At 47.9% G+C, this 21,092-nt stretch overlaps 1 protein-coding gene, 1 long non-coding RNA gene and 1 other non-coding gene across 3 annotated transcripts; 1 reads left to right on the top strand and 2 right to left on the bottom strand.

Moving 5' to 3' along the window:
* Positions 1-7,238: 7,238 nt before the first annotated feature.
* LOC135244692 (uncharacterized) lies at positions 7,239-13,516 on the top strand. The gene is made up of 3 exons (XR_010327034.1): positions 7,239-7,363; positions 8,734-8,854; positions 8,951-13,516. It is a non-coding gene; the product is annotated as an uncharacterized LOC135244692 (long non-coding RNA).
* A 1,712-nt stretch (positions 13,517-15,228) lies between these two features.
* LOC135244690 (mitochondrial import receptor subunit TOM20 homolog) lies at positions 15,229-19,677 on the bottom strand. The gene is made up of 6 exons (XM_064317180.1): positions 19,522-19,677; positions 19,289-19,445; positions 18,484-18,530; positions 17,720-17,801; positions 17,026-17,168; positions 15,229-15,694 (listed from the first exon to the last, which is right to left on the bottom strand). The coding sequence occupies exons 2-6, from the start codon at positions 19,410-19,412 to the stop codon at positions 15,650-15,652; spliced, it is 441 nt and encodes a 146-aa protein (XP_064173250.1). The 5' UTR covers positions 19,413-19,445; positions 19,522-19,677; the 3' UTR covers positions 15,229-15,649.
* On the bottom strand, positions 17,441-17,574 carry LOC135245383 (small nucleolar RNA SNORA14). Its single transcript, XR_010327214.1, has one exon. It is a non-coding gene; the product is annotated as a small nucleolar RNA SNORA14 (small nucleolar RNA).
* Positions 19,678-21,092: the final 1,415 nt, after the last annotated feature.

The following is a 21,092-nucleotide window of genomic DNA, read 5'->3' as shown; positions in this document are numbered from 1 at the left end:
AACAAGGGCAAGAAACGGAGCTGAAAGGCCAGAAACCCCAAATAGCAAGCGCTGTTTGTTGTGTTCTCATTGCTAGGAGATGAACTATCATGTAGAGTTCAGGGCAGTTGGGTCACGGATGCCGGTGCCATGGAGACACCATGGTGATAGCCCCGGACGCCATGTTGGGACGCCAGGGCCCAGCAGCGCTGTTGGGAGGGGTAGACGTGACGCAGGCTGCTCTGGGAAACGCCAAAATCCACGAAAAGCCATTTTTAGCGGTGGATTGATTTTCATTTCGGAGGATGACAAAATGGAGGGAGGGAGGGAGGGAGGGAGAGAGAGAGGCTGGAGAGGATAGAGAGAGCTTAGTTTCAGGAAAATCATAAGCTCGCCTGGGAATTAAAAAGCAAAAATAAATTCCATTAATTCCAGGTCATTTGAGTCCCTAGGTGCACAGACCAGTCGAATCGTGCGATCGAGCCTTGACCTTAGCAAGGCAGGTCAGAATGGAGGGAGTGCACATGACGTCACAGCAAGCGGAAGTCACTGCGGTTACGCCCACTGAGTGGCAGAAAGACCACTGAGTGGCAGCGTTAGCGTTCAGCTTGAATGCCGCGAAAACACAAAAAACATCTCAAATGGGAAAGAGCTGTTGTGCGATTGGCTGTACAGATTCAAAAATAAATCGGAGGTGTGTGTTCGTGCACACAACTAGACACGGCTGTGTTTAGCAATCAGAGGTCAACTCGCGTCGGTCTTCAAATGGAAACATACAGCAACTGCAAGGCTGACCGTAAGGTGGGGCGGTCCCAGTTCCTTCTTTGGTTAAAACCCGTCAACTTTAACACAGCTACACCCATGCTGGCCGCAGCCAAAGAGTTATCTATACGTACAACACAGCAGACCACTCCTACGAGCCACAACTGATTTACCTTCTGCATAAACACTGATTTATGTGCACACCCCCCCCCCCCAATAATCCATCCCCTCAGGTGACTGCACCCCCATTTAGCGCTGCCCGTGGGGGGGGGTAACGTCACGCAGGGAGCTGGGGGAGTAAACCCCCTGTATTTCCTGTTGCAGCTGAGCTACTGAGCATGAGTGGGCTGCACTATAAAAGATGACATTTTACCAGCGGGGTTTGATCCTGTGATCAAGGGCTTTAAAAATAGATATGAAGGGAGGCTTTTTTGCCTTCTCCTTTTTTCCCCTCCCTTGTTCTTTTTAAAGCCTGCGTAAGGGCGCAGGAAGGCGGGGGGGGAGAGCGGGGACCCAGCTGGCCTGTGGCGGGCCGGCGGCGGGGGGCGGGGGACGGTGGGGTGGGGGCGGGGGCGGGGGAGAAGGAGAGGGGAGCGAGGGCGTTCGGGGCAGATGTTTTCGTTTCTGCGATCACGCGGGCGCTTCTCTCGGCCCTCCGAAGGCCAGGACCCCGCCTCACTGCGACACTCAAAATAAATGGGGGGGGGGGGGGAGGGGGGAGAGAGAAATGAAATGTGGGGATGAGCTCCTGGGTACATGTTTCTCTGTGCTGCATGGAGCCTGGATGTGTGTGTGTGTGTGTGTGTGTGTGGGGGGGGTGGGGCCGAGGAGAGATTGCATCATCTGAGGGCTACCCCTGCTTCTGGCCACATTGCAAAACAGGAAAGGAGAAAAAAAAAACGAGTGCACGTTAAAAGGGGGGGGTGGGAGGTGGCGGGGGGGGGGCAGCGTCTTTCATTTAGCATTCCAGAGTCTAATTATCCACAGGAAATATGTTCCTTCCATTTCCCCCCGCAGGACTTTGCCCTGATTTGGAGATATTCATGGACCGCTGCATGCTGGGTGAAAGTTCCTTTGAAAAAAACTGTTTACGCTGAGCGCTTCACGTGTTCCACACGCCTCCTCTTTCACGCCAGAAATGTAAAGCGTCTTTAAAATGTGTGAACTGGCACACACGACGCCCGCGAGCGGTCACACTCAGGGGATAAGCCCGTCTGGTATTTCCTCTGTGACGAACAGCGACGCAAAAGCGCCAATCCTTTTCCCACGATGCTTTGCTGCTCGCGAGCAGAGCGGGGCCCGAAGGCCACGGTCGCCTGTCTGTCGTCACATGCGCTCGGGGTCACCGCCCCCCCCCCTCCTGCTGGTCTGGTCCAGTCACCCCCGTCAGGCAGGTTTAGGTTCCTGACATGTGACGGGTTGGGCGTGGCTGCCTCCCCGCCAGGTCTTACTCAGGGATTAACAAGAGAGGAGTTTCGGTGGAATATGTGGTGGGTGGGAGGGTCTTAAACAGGATATTAGCTGTTACCTTGGTGCCGCTATGTTTGCTCCCCTCTCCCCACAGTGCAAGAATCTCCTCCACTCCACACCCTCCGCACCTGGCCAGCCCGGACTCTCCGGTCTGCTGCTTACCCATTACCGACTCCATATTTATTCCCTCTCTCTGAGAATCAAACCGAGGGGAAATAACGACCCAGGAAAAATAGCTTTTTAAAAATAGCTTTAAAAAAAATATGTCTGGGTCTTGGCTGAGTGAAGCCCCTGGAGGCCTGGCTGACTGCTACAGCAGAGGTGCAGCGAGCAGCGCGGCCCTGCGGGCCACGCCCGTTCAGTGCAGGCAGGCCGCTGCTCAGAGAGTCTGTAAAGCAGGCAGGCAGGGCGCTGCTCAGAGAGTCTGTAAAGCAGGCAGGCCGCTGCTCAGAGAGTCTGTAAAGCAGGCAGGCCGCTGCTCAGAGAGTCTGTAAAGCAGGCAGGCCGCTGCTCAGAGAGTCTGTAAAGCAGGCAGGCAGGGCGCTGCTCAGAGAGTCTGTAAAGCAGGCAGGCCGCTGCTCAGAGAGTCTGTAAAGCAGGCAGGCCGCTGCTCAGAGAGTCTGTAAAGCAGGCAGGCCGCTGCTCAGAGAGTCTGTAAAGCAGGCAGGCCGCTGCTCAGAGAGTCTGTAAAGCAGGCAGGCCGCTGCTCAGAGAGTCTGTAAAGCAGGCAGGACCGCTGCTCAGAGAGTCTGTAAAGCAGGCAGGCCGCTGCTCAGAGAGTCTGTAAGCAGGCAGGCCGCTGCTCAGAGAGTCTGTAAAGCAGGCAGGCCGCTGCTCAGAGAGTCTGTAAAGCAGGCAGGCCGCTGCTCAGAGAGTCTGTAAAGCAGGCAGGCCGCTGCTCAGAGAGTCTGTAAAGCAGGCAGGCCGCTGCTCAGAGAGTCTGTAAAGCAGGCAGGCCGCTGCTCAGAGAGTCTGTAAAGCAGGCAGGCCGCTGCTCAGAGAGTCTGTAAAGCAGGCAGGCCGCTGCTCAGAGAGTCTGTAAAGCAGGCAGGCCGCTGCTCAGAGAGTCTGTAAAGCAGGCAGGCAGGCCGCTGCTCAGAGAGTCTGTAAAGCAGGCAGGCCGCTGCTCAGAGAGTCTGTAAAGCAGGCAGGCCGCTGCTCAGAGAGTCTGTAAGCAGGCGGCCGCTGCTCAGAGAGTCTGTAAAGCAGGCAGGCCGCTGCTCAGAGAGTCTGTAAGCAGGCAGGCCGCTGCTCAGAGAGTCTGTAAGCAGGCAGGCCGCTGCTCAGAGAGTCTGTAAAGCAGGCAGGCCGCTGCTCAGAGAGTCTGTAAAGCAGGCAGGCCGCTGCTCAGAGAGTCTGTAAAGCAGGCAGGCCGCTGCTCAGAGTCTGTAAAGCAGGCAGGCCGCTGCTCAGAGAGTCTGTAAAGCAGGCAGGCCGCTGCTCAGAGAGTCTGTAAAGCAGGCAGGCCGCTGCTCAGAGAGTCTGTAAAGCAGGCAGGCCGCTGCTCAGAGAGTCTGTAAAGCAGGCAGGCCGCTGCTCAGAGAGTCTGTAAAGCAGGCAGGCCGCTGCTCAGAGAGTCTGTAAAGCAGGCAGGCCGCTGCTCAGAGAGTCAGTAAAGCAGGCAGGCCGCTGCTCAGAGAGTCTGTAAAGCAGGCAGGCCGCTGCTCAGAGAGTCTGTAACGCAGGCAGGCAGGCCGCTGCTCAGAGTCTGTAAGCAGGCAGCCGCTGCTCAGAGAGTCTGTAAAGCAGGCAGGCCGCTGCTCAGAGAGTCTGTAAAGCAGGCAGGCAGGCCGCTGCTCAGAGAGTCTGTAAAGCAGGCAGGCCGCTGCTCAGAGAGTCTGTAAAGCAGGCAGGCCGCTGCTCAGAGAGTCTGTAAAGCAGGCAGGCCGCTGCTCAGAGAGTCTGTAAAGCAGGCAGGCCGCTGCTCAGAGAGTCTGTAAAGCAGGCAGGCCGCTGCTCAGAGAGTCTGTAACGCAGGCAGGCCGCTGCTCAGAGAGTCTGTAAAGCAGGCAGGCCGCTGCTCAGAGAGTCTGTAAAGCAGGCAGGCCGCTGCTCAGAGAGTCTGTAAAGCAGGCAGGCCGCTGCTCAGAGAGTCTGTAACGCAGGCAGCGCTGCTCGAGAGTCTGTAAGCAGGCAGGCGCTGCTCAGAGAGTCTGTAAAGCAGGCAGGCCGCTGCTCAGAGAGTCTGTAAGCAGGCAGGCCGCTGCTCAGAGAGTCTGTAAAGCAGGCAGGCCGCTGCTCAGAGAGTCTGTAAAGCAGGCAGGCCGCTGCTAGAGTCTAAGCAGGCAGCTGCTCAGAAGTCTGAAGCGCAGCTGCTCAAAAGGTCTGTAGCAGGCGGCCGCTGCTCAGAGAGTCTGTAAGCAGGCAGGCCGCTGCTCAGAGAGTCTGTAAAGCAGGCAGGCCGCTGCTCAGAGAGTCTGTAAAGCAGCAGGCAGGCAGCCCGCTGCTCAGAGAGTCCGTAAAGCAGGCAGGCCGCTGCTCAGAGAGTCTGTAAAGCAGGCAGGCCGCTGCTCAGAGAGTCTGTAAGCACGTCAGGTCTTAAAGCAGCAGCCGCTGCTCAGAGAGTCTGTAAAGCAGGCAGGCCGCTGCTCAGAGAGTCTGTAAAGCAGGCAGGCAGGCTGCTGCTCAGAGAGTCTGTAACTCAGGCAGGCCGCTGCTCAGAGCAGCAGATCTCTCCTTTATTCACGTCCATCCTCTGCTCCCAGCGTCCCAGGACGACACGCCCCCCCTCCCCAGTCCTGTATTTTTGACTGTTTTGTTTTTAAAGCCCAGCATGGCCGTGTTTTTCCGTCCCCGATAAAGCACATGCTGTACTGATGACTTGGCAAAACACCACAGCAGCTGACTTCGGTTTCATCATTGTTCCAGCGGGAGAGAAAACGCCGAGGCGCGCCTCGTCCTCTTTCCCCCCTCTCCGGGCAGCGCCGACTCGGAAACCATGGCGACGTGGCAACCTGACAGGGCGCAGTTATCAATCTGATACGGAAAAAGAAGAAAAACAACAGCGAATGGAGGGGGCTACTCGCAACACTGAATGTTTTTTCGGTTATGCAAGTCCCACGGGGGGGTCTGTCTGTGGGAAGGGGTTAACGGCGTGTGGTTGTTTTGCAGGAGCAAGCCGAGGGCTGGGGGGGGGGGGGGGCGTGGCCCGGGGGAGAAGAGGTGGGCCGGCCTTCTGGAATGGCGGTGTCACCGTGGGAGATGGGCAAAGGGGGCGGGGCTGGGAGTGAGCACGTTATGGTGCGGGGGGTTACAGGGGAAGCAGATGATACAGCAGGCCGAGTCACAGCAGAGAATGGTAAATGCTAAACGGTAAATGATAAATGGATGTTTCTGAGTTACAGCACATCACAAGTACAGCAGACTCCTGCTGGACCTGTACGTGATGGCTTTGGGGTTGGGGGGAACTTGCCCCCCCCACCCCTCCTCCATTGCTCAGATTCTTTTGAAAAAGTTAAATGGGTCATCTGCACAAAGTTTGTTAAGCTGGGTGCGCTCAGACAACTTTATTTTTAGGCTGTGCTGTGACTTTCTTTTATCATTTTTTTTGCAACTCATGCAATGGTCTCAGATTGTGTAAGAAATTAAATATCTTGACTACAACCCTGGCATCAGCATATAACCCTGGCATGACCATACAACCCTGGCATCAGTATATAACCCTGGCATCAGCATACATGATGGCCTTTTCTTCCAGTGTTGGTACAGAACTTATCACTGAGCAGCAGACTTTCCAGACTTATCACTTCATTATTTTTGTTCGCTTATCAAATCTGAAGGCCACAAAGAGACTCTGAATTTCATAAAGACAAACCACACTGAGTTCCCCACTGAACACTCCAAGCCAGGAAAGCACCATGGCCTACACACCTGTGTTGGGTTGAGAAGGAAAAATTCACCACTGTCTTGTAATCAACAGTGAATCCAGTCAAGAAAACACTTCAGGCTAGATCCAACTAGAGTCTTTATTCTGGCAGAGAAAGTACACCTGCTGACAAAGTCAACAGCGTACTAATAAAGCATAATATTCACGGCAATCCTTAATCCCCTCCCAGAGGAACTATGCAACCATGTTTGTGTGTCATTCGGACAAAAAGTCATTTTCCCACTGTCCAGCGGCATACTCCTTTTTTGATTTTAGTGTAGTGTACTGATGCCTGACTCACACGGTTACTCAACCAGCCCTTTATCGGCAAGGAAATAACAAGCAATGCTGAATAGGACAGAATGCACCATTTTATATAACCGGTAAAATGCAACCTTGATATAGATAAAAGCATGTTAACCCTTTATTTACTCGACTTGTAAATATTGTAGCTGGTGTTGGTGGGCGGTGGGAGTCTTTTTTAATTCCATTTTCTCAAAGTAGCTCTGACCTCTGCCGAGCACTGCTAAACCAATACCAGCTGCACAGGCTAATTGCTAACAGCGTGGATTTAATGACCATTATATGCACCAGAGCTAGTGTTTAAAAGCCCTACGGTGGACTACAGTGCAGAGCATGAGTTTGAGCCACGTAAGGCAGCAGCGACATACCATTGCTGGTTTGACTTTTTTTCTTTCCAACGGTAGACGAACCGCATGAGTCATCTGTCATGAATAACATTGTACCCAACATCTAAATATACAGCAGCATAATTTCAGCTTTCACAAAGTGATTGGCCCTTTGCACGTATGATTCGCGGTACTGTTGTACACTGATGTTACCTTGGAATCAAATCCCTGTGTTAGATATTTCACCTGGTTACACAACAAACAACAAACTGAAATTGGCAGGTGCAACTAAAAGAGAAAACCTATTTACCACAGACCACGTCCGGGAGAGTCCGTTTCGGGTTCAAACGGAATGCAAAACCTCCTGTGGTGTTCTGATCGCTCTTTTGTGAAATGTTGTCCTTGTTCCCGGTGACTCTACACTGTTAGGTTCACAACAGTGTGTCTTGAGAAAGAGCGGACTCGTGCGCTCTGCACCGCATAATGGCACCAGAGCTCCCCCAAATGGAAAACAGCGAGATTGCAGGCTGGCCCGGCCAACGTCCCCACTCTCCTCCAGTCATCAACGGATGGAGGGAATTTGGCTGGAACCCTGATGCTTAATCCGTACCTCCCGACCACAGCTGGGGCCCTTGCCTTGCGAGGTGCATCGTGTACGGTACGGTTGAAGCACTTTCCAAAATATCTGAGATTTCAGTGATTCAGTGGGGGCTCCAGACGCTTGGTTTCCTTGGCAACAGGTAGCATGTTACCTTGAGCTCAGTTTTTCTAGTACAGAAACATCGATTATTTCCCTTCTACTAATGTTTCAATCATCTCTGCTGCCTCAGGGAACAGCCTCTTAATGTGCTGTTCCACTTGTAATAAAATAAATATATATCATATTTATTTTATATATTATATATATATATATATATATATATATATATATATATATATATATATATATATATATATATATATATATATATATAAACCTGTCTTGCTGTCATGCTGTAAACTGGCTCAAACTCAATTCTGATATCAAAGCAGTCTCTGTTTCATTCTATTGTTCAGACAGGTATATGGGCTGGTAAACATAGCACACATAACTACATCAGGTGGCTATGACTCAGACATTTCATCATTCCTCATGAATGCATTCATTGTCTTATCTCTCATTTCCCTCATTGATACCATGCTACCAAGGCTTATTTCCTGGCTAGTTGTTGCATTAGTTCTGAGAGGCAACCAATAAGCTGGCAGCAGTGAGATTTCATTGGCTGTGGAGTTGTGGCTAAAAGTGGAGAGATTTCATCGGCTGTAGAGTTACGTGGCTGAAGGTAGAGATATTTCATTGGCTGTGTTCTGTGGAGTTATGTAGCTGTACGTAGAGAGATTTCATTGGCTGTGGAGTTACGTGGCTGAAGGTAGAGGGATTGCATTGGCTGTGGAGTTATGTGGCTGAAGGTAGAGATATTTCATTGGCTGTGTTCTGTGCAGTTATGTAGCTGTAGGTAGAGAGATTTCATTGGCTGTGTTCTGTGGAGTTATGTAGCTGTAGGTAGAGATATTTCATTGGCTGTGTTCTGTGGAGTTATGTAGCTGTAGGTAGAGATGTTTCATTGGCTGTGTTCTGTGGAGTTATGTAGCTGTAGGTAGAGATGTTTCATTGGCTGTGGAGTTATGTGGCTGAAGGTAGAGATGTTTCATTGGCTGTATTCTGTGGAGTTATGTAGCTGTAGGTAGAGATGTTATGTGGCTGACGGTTGTGAGATTCCATTGCTGTAGCACTGTGAGGACTTCTGATTGATTGCTGCATGGTCAGTCTCAGTCAGTGGCCTACAGTGACCCCAAAGTCATAAGTGTGTTTTTGAGTGTGTGCAGCTGGGGGGGGGGAGACAGTGAGCGACCTGAACAAGGGGGCATTATTCACCAGAGGCGTGCAGTTTGGGTCCTGACGAAGGGACAGCTCCGACCAGCGAGCAGAGGCCTCTGCCTGACCTAAACTCAGCCCCCCCCCTCTTTTTCATGCCCCCTTTCATGCAGCACCCTGTGGATCCCAATCCCTGTGAACCACAGCGGCCTCCACAACGTGTTTCTCGGGGGAAAAGAGAAGAAAGACAGAAAGAACAGGGCAGTACTGACTAAGGAGCAGTGGAAGGAGCGCGTGAGTTCATGGAAAATACCGTCTGCTGTTTTGCTTCCATTCGACACTCTTCTGGGCCCCAGTTCACTTCATCTTTATGGTTTATTCCCGTTGCAGAAAATACTTTCCAGTTCCTGTGTCCTGGCAGCCCCAGTGTCAGACCCAAACACTGCCCCCCAGACATCTCCCACCACACCCCCTCCCCGCCAAAAAAAAAAGGCTGCATGCAGGGATACAAATGACCCAACCCTTCATCTGTTTTCCAGTAGGAAGCCTGCAGTCCTACCCCAGTGCAGGGCTGTTCTGCAGCACATGACTTCTTCAGTGTACCCTCCTGCTCTTATTTACTTCCATGTGACACACCTCATACTCCTCACCGGTACGAGGAGTCGCTAACGCTACGGAGACTCCGTCGCATGGCTGATCTGCTCCAAAGCCAGGGCACGCTCGACAGTGCACTCCGCATGCGCCCGTCTCACTCCAGGGATGGATGCCAGGGACGTTGCCATGGTGTCCTTCGTTGGCTCGAAACCATGGCAACCGTGCCTGCGGAATCCTAGGGGGAAGCTACGAGTGAGCCGCAGTGACTGCGGGGGGGGGGTAGCAGACGGCACGTCACCATGCTGGTTTGCGGAAACGATGCACAGTCAGCAGACAATGCAGGGAATCATATCCTGCGAGCTGTGAATGCAGTGTTGTGATCTGGGGAGGTTGCACGCTAAAGGTCCAATATGTAGGCCACGATATGCTAGGTGCGCTATCTTTAAACAGACACGGGTTGGTTTTCCGTGGAACACGAGTATGCCAGACTAATGCGCTGGCAATTTAAGAGCGTTTGTGGCTAATAACTGAATTTCCCAGTCCTGTCTCTTAATACTGATTGTCTGTTCCTCCACTGGGGAAAGACTCCTATTCCACTCGGCTCGGCTGTAAAAACAAAACGCAGCTGCCCCATTGCAAACCCCAGACCACATACAGAGATCTAATTCTGGAGGCCTTCACGGTTTTCCTCAACTGTTTATACACAGGAACAGGTCCTCCAGACATAACGATTAAAAGCTGAAGCTCATGTGTTAAACGACTCAAATCTTTTGCCAAAACTGTGAGCATATTATGAATGGCACTCAAACTGCAGTTCAAGTTCATGCTTTTGCAAGTACTTCACAAGTATCTCCGAGACTCAAACACAGTTTAGCTAAGCCTCTTGTACTCACTTGGAAAAATACTTCTGAAAATATCTAAACACAATCGGCGATATCAATAACAATTTTTCTTATTTTATGACCTAAGAAGAAAAAAAACATGTTTCTGACAGGTTTATTGTTAGAAGTATTTCTTACTCCAATTATTTGTAAATACTGTAGCATATGGAATATTATTTTGAACAACTGGCAAATTTTTATAACAACAATAATAATAAGGCCATTTTAATGCATATACACTGATGCATTCCAAAGATATGCCAGAGAATATATATATTTTTAAATCTTTTGTCCAGTCAGCACATAAAACCAGAGACCCTTGTTGAATTGTAGTCAGGAATGTGGGGACAGGATTTTCTTCTCTGTATTTTGAAGTGACTCCAAAGTTTGGGGAAGGAGGACACAGTGGAGCCGTTCCACCATGCAGTGCGTGTGGCCCACAGTCAGCTGTCACAGCTGATTCTTTTTAAACGCCAGGTCAGATCTTCCCATAGCAGAACAGGGTAGTATTTCACGAAGCAGGGTCACTGAGTTAGCTGGATAACTGCGCTGAGAAAAACCCGGAACAGCTCTTAAAACTTTGGTCCATGTTCCAGATTTGGGAAGGTTCCGGGTTTTACTTGGTGCCATTGCCCAGCTAACTCTTTATCTTTAGCTAGCAGCTTTATCTCTGCATCTGTGTCCCAGTTGCGGCTAAGCTAATGCAGGATTTCTGACTTGCCACTAAGACTTACTGATTCTCTCTGCCCTGCTCAGAACCCGGTCCTCTATCCACACAGCTGCCCAAGGCTTTGAGAAGAGCGGCCGAGGTGGGAGGAGCTTGAGACAGAGCCTTCACCTGGAGGCCGTGGTGGGAGGAGCTTGAGACAGAGCCTTCGCCTGGGTGCCGTGGTGGGAGGAGCTTGAGACAGAGCCTCCACCTGGGGGCCGTGGTGGGAGGAGCTTAAGACAGAGCCTTCGCCTGGGTGCCGTGGTGGGAGGAGCTTGAGACAGAGCCTCCACCTGGGTGCCGTGGTGGGAGGAGCTTAAGACAGAGCCTTCGCCTGGGTGCCGTGGTGGGAGGAGCTTAAGACAGAGCCTTCGCCTGGGTGCCGTGGTGGGAGGAGCTTGAGACAGAGCCGTCACCTGCATGCTAAATAAAGGTTAATTAAAGGCAGGTAACCACTGCAGGCTTGTCCCCAGCCTCCAAGATAACTAAAGTGTATAAACCTGGCACAGCCCTGCCTGTGGTAAACATTGTAAATTCAAGCTCCTCTCCAGGCCAAATGCAAAAAATAAATAAATAAATAAAAGAATGTAGCAGACGTAAACACAAATAATCCTTTAGATACCCATTTCAGCACACAATAGTTGTTTTACAACCGCTGCCTGAAACATTAAAAAATGAGAATAATCCTCATTCTGTTAAAAAAATGTGGTGGTTAGCGATGATTTCCAGGTCTTGTTGAACTCGCACTTGAACTGAAAGGCCTGGAAAAACGAGGGCGCAGACGAAACTGCCACACAGCACGTTTCCGCGCCAAACCAAGCAGCGCTGGCTCCCGGGCGCGGGGCTGCTGATGGTCCCGTTCCACGAAAAAACTGAGCTGTTGGCAGGCCCGAGGTCCGGTTTTTATTTATTTCCAGTGGAACGGCTACGCAGCTACGCCGAGCCTGTCTCCGGTGCGCCGCTCTGGCCAGAAACCCCGGCTAGCAACAACAGCGGAGAACCCAGAGAGCGCCGGTCAGCGGGACCCGCCGCGGGGGCTCCTGGAACACGCTCTGGCGCGCGGCCGTCCGCTGCTCCCGTGCGTTTCGGCTGGAGGTGAGCGAGGCGGACGAGCGACTCCCACTTCGCCTGATTGCTAACGCATGTGGGGCTGGCCCCGCCTGCCAAAAAAAGTCCATGGAACCGGTCTAAAATTTACAATACAGTGAGGTACCGGCTGGAGGAAGCGCTTCCAGATGTTTCGTGCCCTGATTTCGAACATAATGCATCACCTGAGCTCAGAACTGCAGATTCTACCAGGTATGGCCCCTGGGGACAGACGGGAGCACAAAGTAAAACCTGATCAGGACAACAAAGAATGTTGTCGACGGCAGCTAGGGCATTTGCCGTTGAAGTGAAAAATTATTTAACTTTTTACCACGATATTCAATGGAATTGTGTTGTGTCCGGATATGACACAACACAACACATGGAAAACGAGAAATTAACTTCAACGACAAGTACCGTCTGCCGCTGCCATGGACGGCATTCCTTGCCCCTAATCATGCCCCTCACCGCTATACTTGTCCACTACGGTTTGCCATCTACCGTGATCCGTGTGATCGCAGCATTAGTAGTTCTTCATCTTCACCCAATGTTAAAGTATTTCCTGAAAAGTGATCATCCAAGGTAACAGTACCCCCATCCACAGAGCATGAGTTGCTCAATGGGGTGAGGAGGTCGACATACATATGTAGATATGAAACCTAAACCTGGCTGAGCATATGATTTCCAGTAGCAGGAGTTGAGTGACTTTCGCCTGGAAGAGTGGTGTCAGCACCAGAAGAGTTCCACATGCTGGTTGCCCCTACGTCCTGAACCATACAAGCAGTACTGGCCACGTGTGGTGGCCTAATACTCTGGTCTACTGACTGTGTATTGGTTTCAATTTTTTGTTCACTTCCAATAATCTGGTATCCTCTAGTTCTAAAACATTTTCCACATATCTCTACTGCCATCTGGTGGTGATGTGGCACACATGCAGATTATTCCCAATGAAGGATTGCTCCAGTGTTGCAAAGTATTTTACAGATGTCCTGAATTATGTATTACGTCTCGGATGTTATTTATGTCTAGAATGTATGTCCTCACGAGGAGACAAATTTCCAAAAAAAAAATATGGATGATAAAGTCTAATTAGATTAGTACAAAAAAATAAAATAAAAATCTAACGCTCAAAACCAAGTGTGGCATGGTAATGCAGCGAATAACGCTGTCGCCTCGCAGCAAGAAGGCACCGAGTTGGAGTCCTGACCGAGGGCCTTTCTGTGTAGCGTTTGCACTGTCTGGCAGATAATGACCGACAGTAATATTCCAGCACTGTCACATGCTGCAGATTCCTTCCTCTCGTCCAGCCTAGGCCATTACAGCAGCCAATCGCTTTCACGAGGGATCAGTTAGTCAGGTGATCGCCACAGTCTAATGCCTACAGTGACCCCGAGAGGATTCAGATGGTACTGCACAGTGATTTTGGGTCATGTGCCCTAGTTGTAGATGAACTGCTGTTCCTAATTATAATTTAATGAGTCGGAAAGTCCTTGCACGTCCTGAAGGGCTTCATTATGATTCTGTGATTACTGTATATGCAGGAATATCAGCTGCCTCTCCGTTTCATACAGCATATAAACAGCTAATTCGGAAAATGACAAATCAAGTTAAGGACTATTATCCAGAAGACTGCATTCAAATGTCCTTCATAGTCTCAATCACGTGCTATTGTAATATTTAACACCCTACTCTACGTGTGCAGAAATGGATTGATTTTTTTTTAAACTTTCATTTTACGAATGTAAATACTACACTCATGTTACATAAAAGGTACTTTTTAGTCAATATCAATAAAACGGTCATGTCATGTGCTCTGCGTGCTTTAAGGCATACACCGAACAGTACAGAAAACATACTTTTTAGCATCATGCCCTGCTATGATAAAAGTCAAGTACAGAGTTTTGCATAGTACCACATTTCAGCCCACACCACAAAAAAAGCTCAGAAAAGGAGTGCGTGGACAGGCAGATATGGTGTGCAAACACAGCAATGGGTTGATGTCCCAGATCAATGAGTCTCATTCACAAAATGGTAAGATCACATTTGATCATAAACTGCGTGTAAGAGCGTTTCAAGGAACAATTTCAGCATTCATCTTTTTTTTCTTATTTGTATTTGCTCTTTTCCAATCACAAGAACAGGAGTGCGTATAAAATCTAGTCAGAAATCGTGCGCAAAAACGTGCACGAAGGTCTGCACGTGTCATGAACACCATTTCGGTTTTTCCAAGGACGATTTTTAAGAACGAAAGTAAGAGTAATTTAAGAAACGCTTTGTGAATGAGGCCCAACGAGCTTGCAGGAATCTCAGCCTCACACTCACACGCATGAACGCACGCCAAAATCCACACCCTGGGAGGAGGTAAGAACCTGGCTGCACGCCTAGGAACCCGGTGAAACTGTGAGGAATGAGACCGCCTTTGCTCCAGACTCACGAGTCAGCAGCAGAGTCAACACAGCGACGGCACGAGGTCCAGTCCAAACAGGCAGAGGAATATCCGCTCATGCTGCATTCCACTGGAATGCCTTCGCAGAGCCAGGCGTGGGTCTCGAAAGCGCTTTAAAATGAAAAAGAGGTGACTCACCTCCAGCTCCCTCTCCCCCTTCACGCAGAAACACGCAGTAAAAGGCTATGGACTATGGCCAATGAGGCCTTCCTAAGACTCCAAAACAGGTAGCCGTTCAGAACAAGCCTACAGTGCCGTGAAAAAGTATTTGCCCCCTTCCTGATTTCCGCTATTACTGCGTATTTGTCACACTGAATGGTCTCAGAGCTTTAGGAAAAAAATTAATTTTAGGCAACGGGAACCCGAGTAAACACAAAACACGTTTTTAAAATTATTTGAATTTAATGAAAAAAATGCATCATCCATGCCAATACTATTCCACAGCACTGTATAGAACATCTAGGTACTAAGTGCTGACCCTTACGATCTCACGATAAAGCAAAAAGCCACAAACAGGCTTGCATCCTACTTCACAAGTTTCATACACATATTATTGTATTGGCACAGATCAAAGACTTTCAATGTCAGAAAAAAAGAAATAAAAGAAAAAAGAAAAAAAAAGTATGATTTTGATGCATAAAAATATCTCTGCAAAATACTCTTCTCTGTAAATCTTACCTTTTCATGAATGAGTTTAAGGATGCAGAAAGCTGACCGAAGGGATGTCATTCTTCATTCCTTCACGGTGCACGGATTCGGGTGCAAGCTCCGTGTTTACAGTGGAACCCCCCCCCCACGCATCACACCCGTTACCAGGGGCGTCGACAGCGACATCACGTTTTCCCTTGGAAGCAGAGTGTGTGTAAACCTCTCCTTACAGCAGAACACCCACAGCGATATGGCTCAGCAGACTATATTTGGTTTGCATTTCACAAAATTAGAGAGAAATAAATGCAATTTTTAAATGTTTTATTTTAACTTTAATTGGGAGTTCTGTCCAAATATGGGACAGGTTAGAAACTCATTTGGACAGGCGCACGAGTTTGCGGTTTTTTTCCAGCGTATCTGCGAGTAGGATTTCACATTTGACGTGCCCGTTACACGCCCTTCCCTTCCAGGACACGAACATCAAGGACTCACGGACGCAGCATCGTTGACATAACCTCAGACGAAGCGGAAGGGGGGTTGGTGTCAAAATAAACAAAGACGGACTAAAACAGTTGGATGAGGGGACAGAAAATGGGCGTGTGGAAGTACAGTTCAGAAACTCTCTTTCGGCTTTTGACGCCTGGAGTCCATGGGGGGCGGGGCTTTGGAGAGGGGCGGAGACGGTGGACGGTGAAGGTTGGGAGCCAGTGGCCGGCTCCGCCCTCTTACTCGATGTCGTCTTCAGCCAAGCTCTGCGCAGTGACGATCCGCTGCAAAACCAGAGACGGGTGTGTGACATCACAATATAATCACATGTGTGATGTGCACAAACTTCATTCATGTATTATACATGCGAAGAACTAAGACCTTAGACATGAAGGAAGAGCAGCCAACTACCGCCAACACTGACCCTTTCAAAAGATCTCAATTAATGTCCAAGAGGTAGGGTCTCCAAGAGCCACTGTAATAAGACCCTCAACTTATATAATTCAGGGTCTTGTTACTCTTATGTGTACGTGTGTGTGTGTGTGTGTGTGTTTGTGTGTGTGTGTGTGCGCGCGTGCGTGTTCGTATAACTTTAATAAGCCTAGGTTTGTTTCTATAGCACTCCCTCTTCCAGATGCTAAGGTCAGCAAACAAAGGGAATTTACAAGAATACATTATGAAACTATGTATTATTTTGAAGGGAATATAAACATTTTAATGCCTACACACTGCACTGCCACATCAAATCTCACACTTCCCCTCCACAGAATCGCAGAGACGGGTGCCTCTAATAAACTAACAAATTAAAAAACTAAAATATCAAACGACAGAGGCCACATAACGGATACTGCCTGCGATCGGTAGACTGATTCCAGTGGTATTAGGAAAAGAAGCCAAGAATGACTTTCTCCATCCTATTATAATAGATCATAAACTGCAGGAGGCTGGAAGTTGAGAAGCTCGTAAAGGACACCCTGTACCGATATTAACTTGACATCATAAAAAAAGCTGGCAATAATCTCCATGGCGATGGGATTATTAGACTGCCACGTCAGGGCAGCCAGGAAAATCCACTCTATTACCATCGTGCAGACAGGGCTCCAAGGTCATTAAATGCAAGTCACCAGACTTGATTGGAAAAAAATCCATTTAGCAATTTTCTAAAGTACAAAATGACTGAATAATGGTGTACCTCTGAAGAAAGAGGTCAGGAGACGTGAAGCCAGCAGTTCTACCTGTCTGTGCAGCTTCAGGCCTCCGCTTCACCGGTACATGGTCAAAGCAGGCTCTTTAATCCTCTAAAGTGCTCCAGTCTCCTTTGAGCGGACCGGTACCCTCTGGAGTTCTTAGGGATTATCCATTCCCCTCAGTACAATTTTGAATTTTAGACTCACCGAATTTGAAGGGAGAAATGGTGTGTATTAGCAGGAACTGCAACCAAGAAGTACCAATAAAATAAGTATCACTCATTCACCGAGTGACCGCTACCTGTTGGTAGCATGCTAACGTGCAAACGGAAAGACCTGGAACGGCTTGAACAGTTATGCCTTGGCGATACCAGTGGCTAGCTCTGGCTAGCACTGCTCGCACATGCCCCCCTTGGGCTCTGGCTCACCTGGCTGATGGTGGGGAGCTTGGTTAGAAGCATCTGGAACACGGGCGCGGGGAGGGTCTGCTGCAGCACCTGCAGCAGCTGCTGCGGCTGGCCACACACCGCGATGGCGTTGGTCAGGTGATCCACTCCCTTCACAAAGTCGCCTGAGGAGGGGGACAAAGGAGGCGGATTCAGTCCTGCGGCCAACAAAAGAACTCGATCTCTTCTGAGGTTCAGACCATTTTCCATTGAGAACTACGACTGAATGAGAGTGAATTATCTGAAAACAAAATTCTCCTTCACAAAATGCATCAGAGTATGAAAATATAATTAAGCAACGTGTATGATGTCTGCACGCAGAAACAGAGTTATGGAGGGAGAAAACCTTGATGTGAAATAAAACACAGAAACACACAAGCCCCATAAAGAAAAACACGATTGTCCAAGAAACAAATTGGCAAAGAGCCACTTGAACAAGACCCTTCGTTTTGGATATTTCAAGGTTTGTTATTGCATCCTTCCTTGTCCCAGAAGCTACGATCAGCAACTGGGGGGTTTATAAGAATGCACAATCAAGACTGTTTTCCAAGTCACATAGTCAAACTCGGATTTGTCAAAGGTCCCACTGTAGGGCAAAGGGACATGACCCAATACCATCCTGGTGCACCTAAACGGCTCATGGTGAAAGACTCAGCCAACATGGACTGCAACTCACCTTGTGCCAGCAGCTCCTCGCCCAGCTGAATCTCCTCCAGGAAGAACTTCTGCACGGCCTCAGCGTCCTTCAAGTCCGGCAGCTGGAACCCAACAAACCACAAACTCTGCATGGGCCGAGACGTGCCACGTCCATTTTACTTGCCTCGCCCCTTCCGCCAGCAACACAAGGCCTCTGTGGTGATTCTGACAGAAGGTGGTTTGCCTTAAGGAGGTATGTGTTTTTGCACTTTGGTCTTTTGAAACCACACGGTTTAAAACATGAACATAATCAGAGCTGGTGGTCCAATATCATCCAGCAGCCAAAGTACATTTTCCAAGTGGGTTTTTGACCGTGCTTCATATAACCGTGTTAGCACATGCTAACCATGAACTGGAGACCACAGCCACATATACAGCGAGATCAAACATTAAGGTGCTATATTAATTTTAATGGCTGGTAAACTTTCTGTCTGGCACCAATATGCTACTGTTCCAGTCTGTGCTAAACCAGTTTTGGGTTTAGAGTAAAAGCCCCTTACCTATCAAAGTCAGGACTAGAAATTGGAAATACTTTACCTTAGAAAAAAGTAGAAAACATATATGCCATCTCAGTAAATAAAGAAACATCTGATAACCTAACATGAAGGCAGTAATGAAATAAGTTACAAAAAGAACTAAGATCTCAAATTTAAGACGTGTAGAGACTGCTCATGCTGTGAACAGAATTCTTAAGTTGTAAATTCTGCCCTTGTTTTTACAGAGAATGCATCAGATCTTTCCTACCTTGGCCAGTCCAGATTTCTCCTTGACTGCCCTCTGCTTCCTTCTCCCTGGTGAGCAATAAATGCACATTTGTGAAAGTGTACAACTTCTTCCATTGACTGGAACGGCATCGCATCTGCATAGATATTTCTTTTCAGCCAAGTTGCCTGATGTGTTATTCAAATTTAAGTTAATTTCGAAGTGGAACTGCTTCTAGGTTAAGAGGAGCGACATTAATCTACCTGACGAGCTCAGTGATGTGGGAGGTGCAGATTTGCCTGAAGGTAAGCAGTCGACGAGGTATCAAATCTTTGCAGACACCTGTAGTAATGAACTTACATAAAATGCATACTATCTATCTAGAAGATAGCCATGTGATAGAAATATTGTGGATATCTAGCTGCCAACTTAACTTGTTCTTTAAATGTGCATAGAGCGCTATCGAGTCACTTCTTTCCCATAGTCTAGTATTTTTTTTTTTTTTTTTTTTTACATGAAAGAACACTGCAAGTTCGCTGCCGTCAGTGAATGTACACGTGACAGGCATTTCTTCCTCAGCTAGCTCGATAGAAAGTGGCCCTTTCGGATTTAAACTGGATTGACGGGACCCTGATAAAATGACTAGAATACTAACGTATCGTTACTTAGTTTTCCATCTCCGAATCTAGCTCTTAGCTAACATTACCGAGCTACATCAGACGACGCCCTGTCCAGAAAGCATCGGGGGCATGCGTAATCGGTAAAGACACAACGGCCTTGTAGGAAGTTAAGTTCAAGGTCCTCCTTTTAGTTTCAACAGCCACCAGAATAAGCCAGCAACACTTACGTTCCCGGAGCCTTTTTTTGAAGTTCGGGTCACTCCTCCGTTTCCTGTCGAAGTAAATGCAGTAGCCGATGAACACAGCCCCGCAGACCCCGGCAGCAATCGCGCTCGTTTTACCGCCCATCATATCCAGGGAGCGTCAAGTTGCCTTTCTGTGGCCCTAAATTAGAATGCTAGTTACGAAAAATCAGAACAAATGCACAGCATTAAATGATAAAAAACCGAAATTCCATTACCGTAACCTGGCCAGTCTGAACACCCAACCTGGTGGTCACATCCCTTTCCGTTGGCAATAAGGACCCATTCTTCTTGTACCGATTGTGCTGCCCCGACAGGTCGCCTGATTGATAATACTTGGTAAACACGGTGGCTAGAATACATTTTATAGTACTTGCCTAAAACTATGCCATCGTATCTTAATATGTCCTTGAAATGTACTAATAATAAACGCGAATAAATTACAATTAATCATTTTCTTTAAACATTTGAGAGGCGTCTTTCAGGTAGCTGAAAGCACGCAATAGAATAGACGTTAACGCGCAGTCGCTATAGAGACAGTGTCACATAATTAAGGCCACGCCTACGATTTTGGAAAACAATCTTTTACTAGTGCCCGTCTGCAGCATACGAATCCTTCTCATCTTCTCTCCATAGAGTTATTATTAGCAGTGGGTTAATTTACAGTATTGTGAAAATGCCAAAAAATTGTTGCGTGGTAGGCAGACAAGAAATGTATAGAAATGACAAGGCCAAGAACCCAGATCTGAAGTTCTATGTGCTCCCGTGCAAAAAGAACGAGTCAATGAGAAGAAAGTGCATTCAGACCATAAGACGTGAGAGGAAAGGAGGAAATTATGTGGGATCCTGAATCAAGGCATATCTGCATTTGTACAAAGGTATATCATCTTCCGTGAAATTAATCACCGTTTCTGACTCAGCCTCTTTCAGCTAATTAAAGTAACAAGTAGCCTACTTACCGGTGACAAAACTTAAAATCAGGGTTGTTGGTTATGTGTACAGCCCACCACACAACTTTTCAACAAGGGCCACCAGAGGGCAGGTCTATACATTAGTCTGAGTGAAGTTTGTATGCTGACAAACTTCACTTATTTTAGTAAGTGCTTGCTTTTTTGTTTAAAGATGGAGAAATTTTAACGATGTAAAATTCAGTTTCCTTCAGCAATATAGTAAATTTAGGCTTTCAGTTTTTTATCTTTAATAAATTAGCAAACATTTCTGAAGACCCGTTTTCGCTTTGTCATTATAAGGTGTTGTGTGTAGATTGCTGAGAATAAAAAAAGAATTTAATCAATTTTAGAATAAGGCTGTAACGTAACAAAATGTGGAAAAAGTGAAGGGGTCTTTTTTTTCTTCCTGTTCCTACTGCAAATCGTGAAATGCTAACGCATTAGGATTAGACTACATTTCTGAACAGCAATGTTAAAAAACACAATACACATTTGAACTTAGTATAGATCATATGGCCATGTATTTCATAGATTTGGTCCTCTCGTGTGAATATGTTTCGCAGCGAGATTTGTGGATCGTCTCACTTGCTGGAATGTCTCTTATATGGATCAGGGCTACCAGGCTGATCACAAGCCAAACTAATGTGAGCCCAAACCTATGATGTACTGTGGCATAAAGGAAATCAGCAACTTGTGTCCCCAACAGTTTATTCAAGAAAACTATAAAACTACTGCCCTCTTATATAGCCTTGAAAAAGAAATGAAATATAAATTTGGATGTTTCCGATCAGAAAGTATTCCATCCATTTCAACACAAGTGAGTGTTTGTGTTGTGATTC

This window comes from Anguilla rostrata, chromosome 18 (genome assembly GCF_018555375.3).
Source record: "Anguilla rostrata isolate EN2019 chromosome 18, ASM1855537v3, whole genome shotgun sequence".
NCBI lineage: Eukaryota > Metazoa > Chordata > Actinopteri > Anguilliformes > Anguillidae > Anguilla > Anguilla rostrata.
Note: the sequence above shows the minus strand (reverse complement) of the source record. Positions and strands in the feature narration are given on the sequence as shown.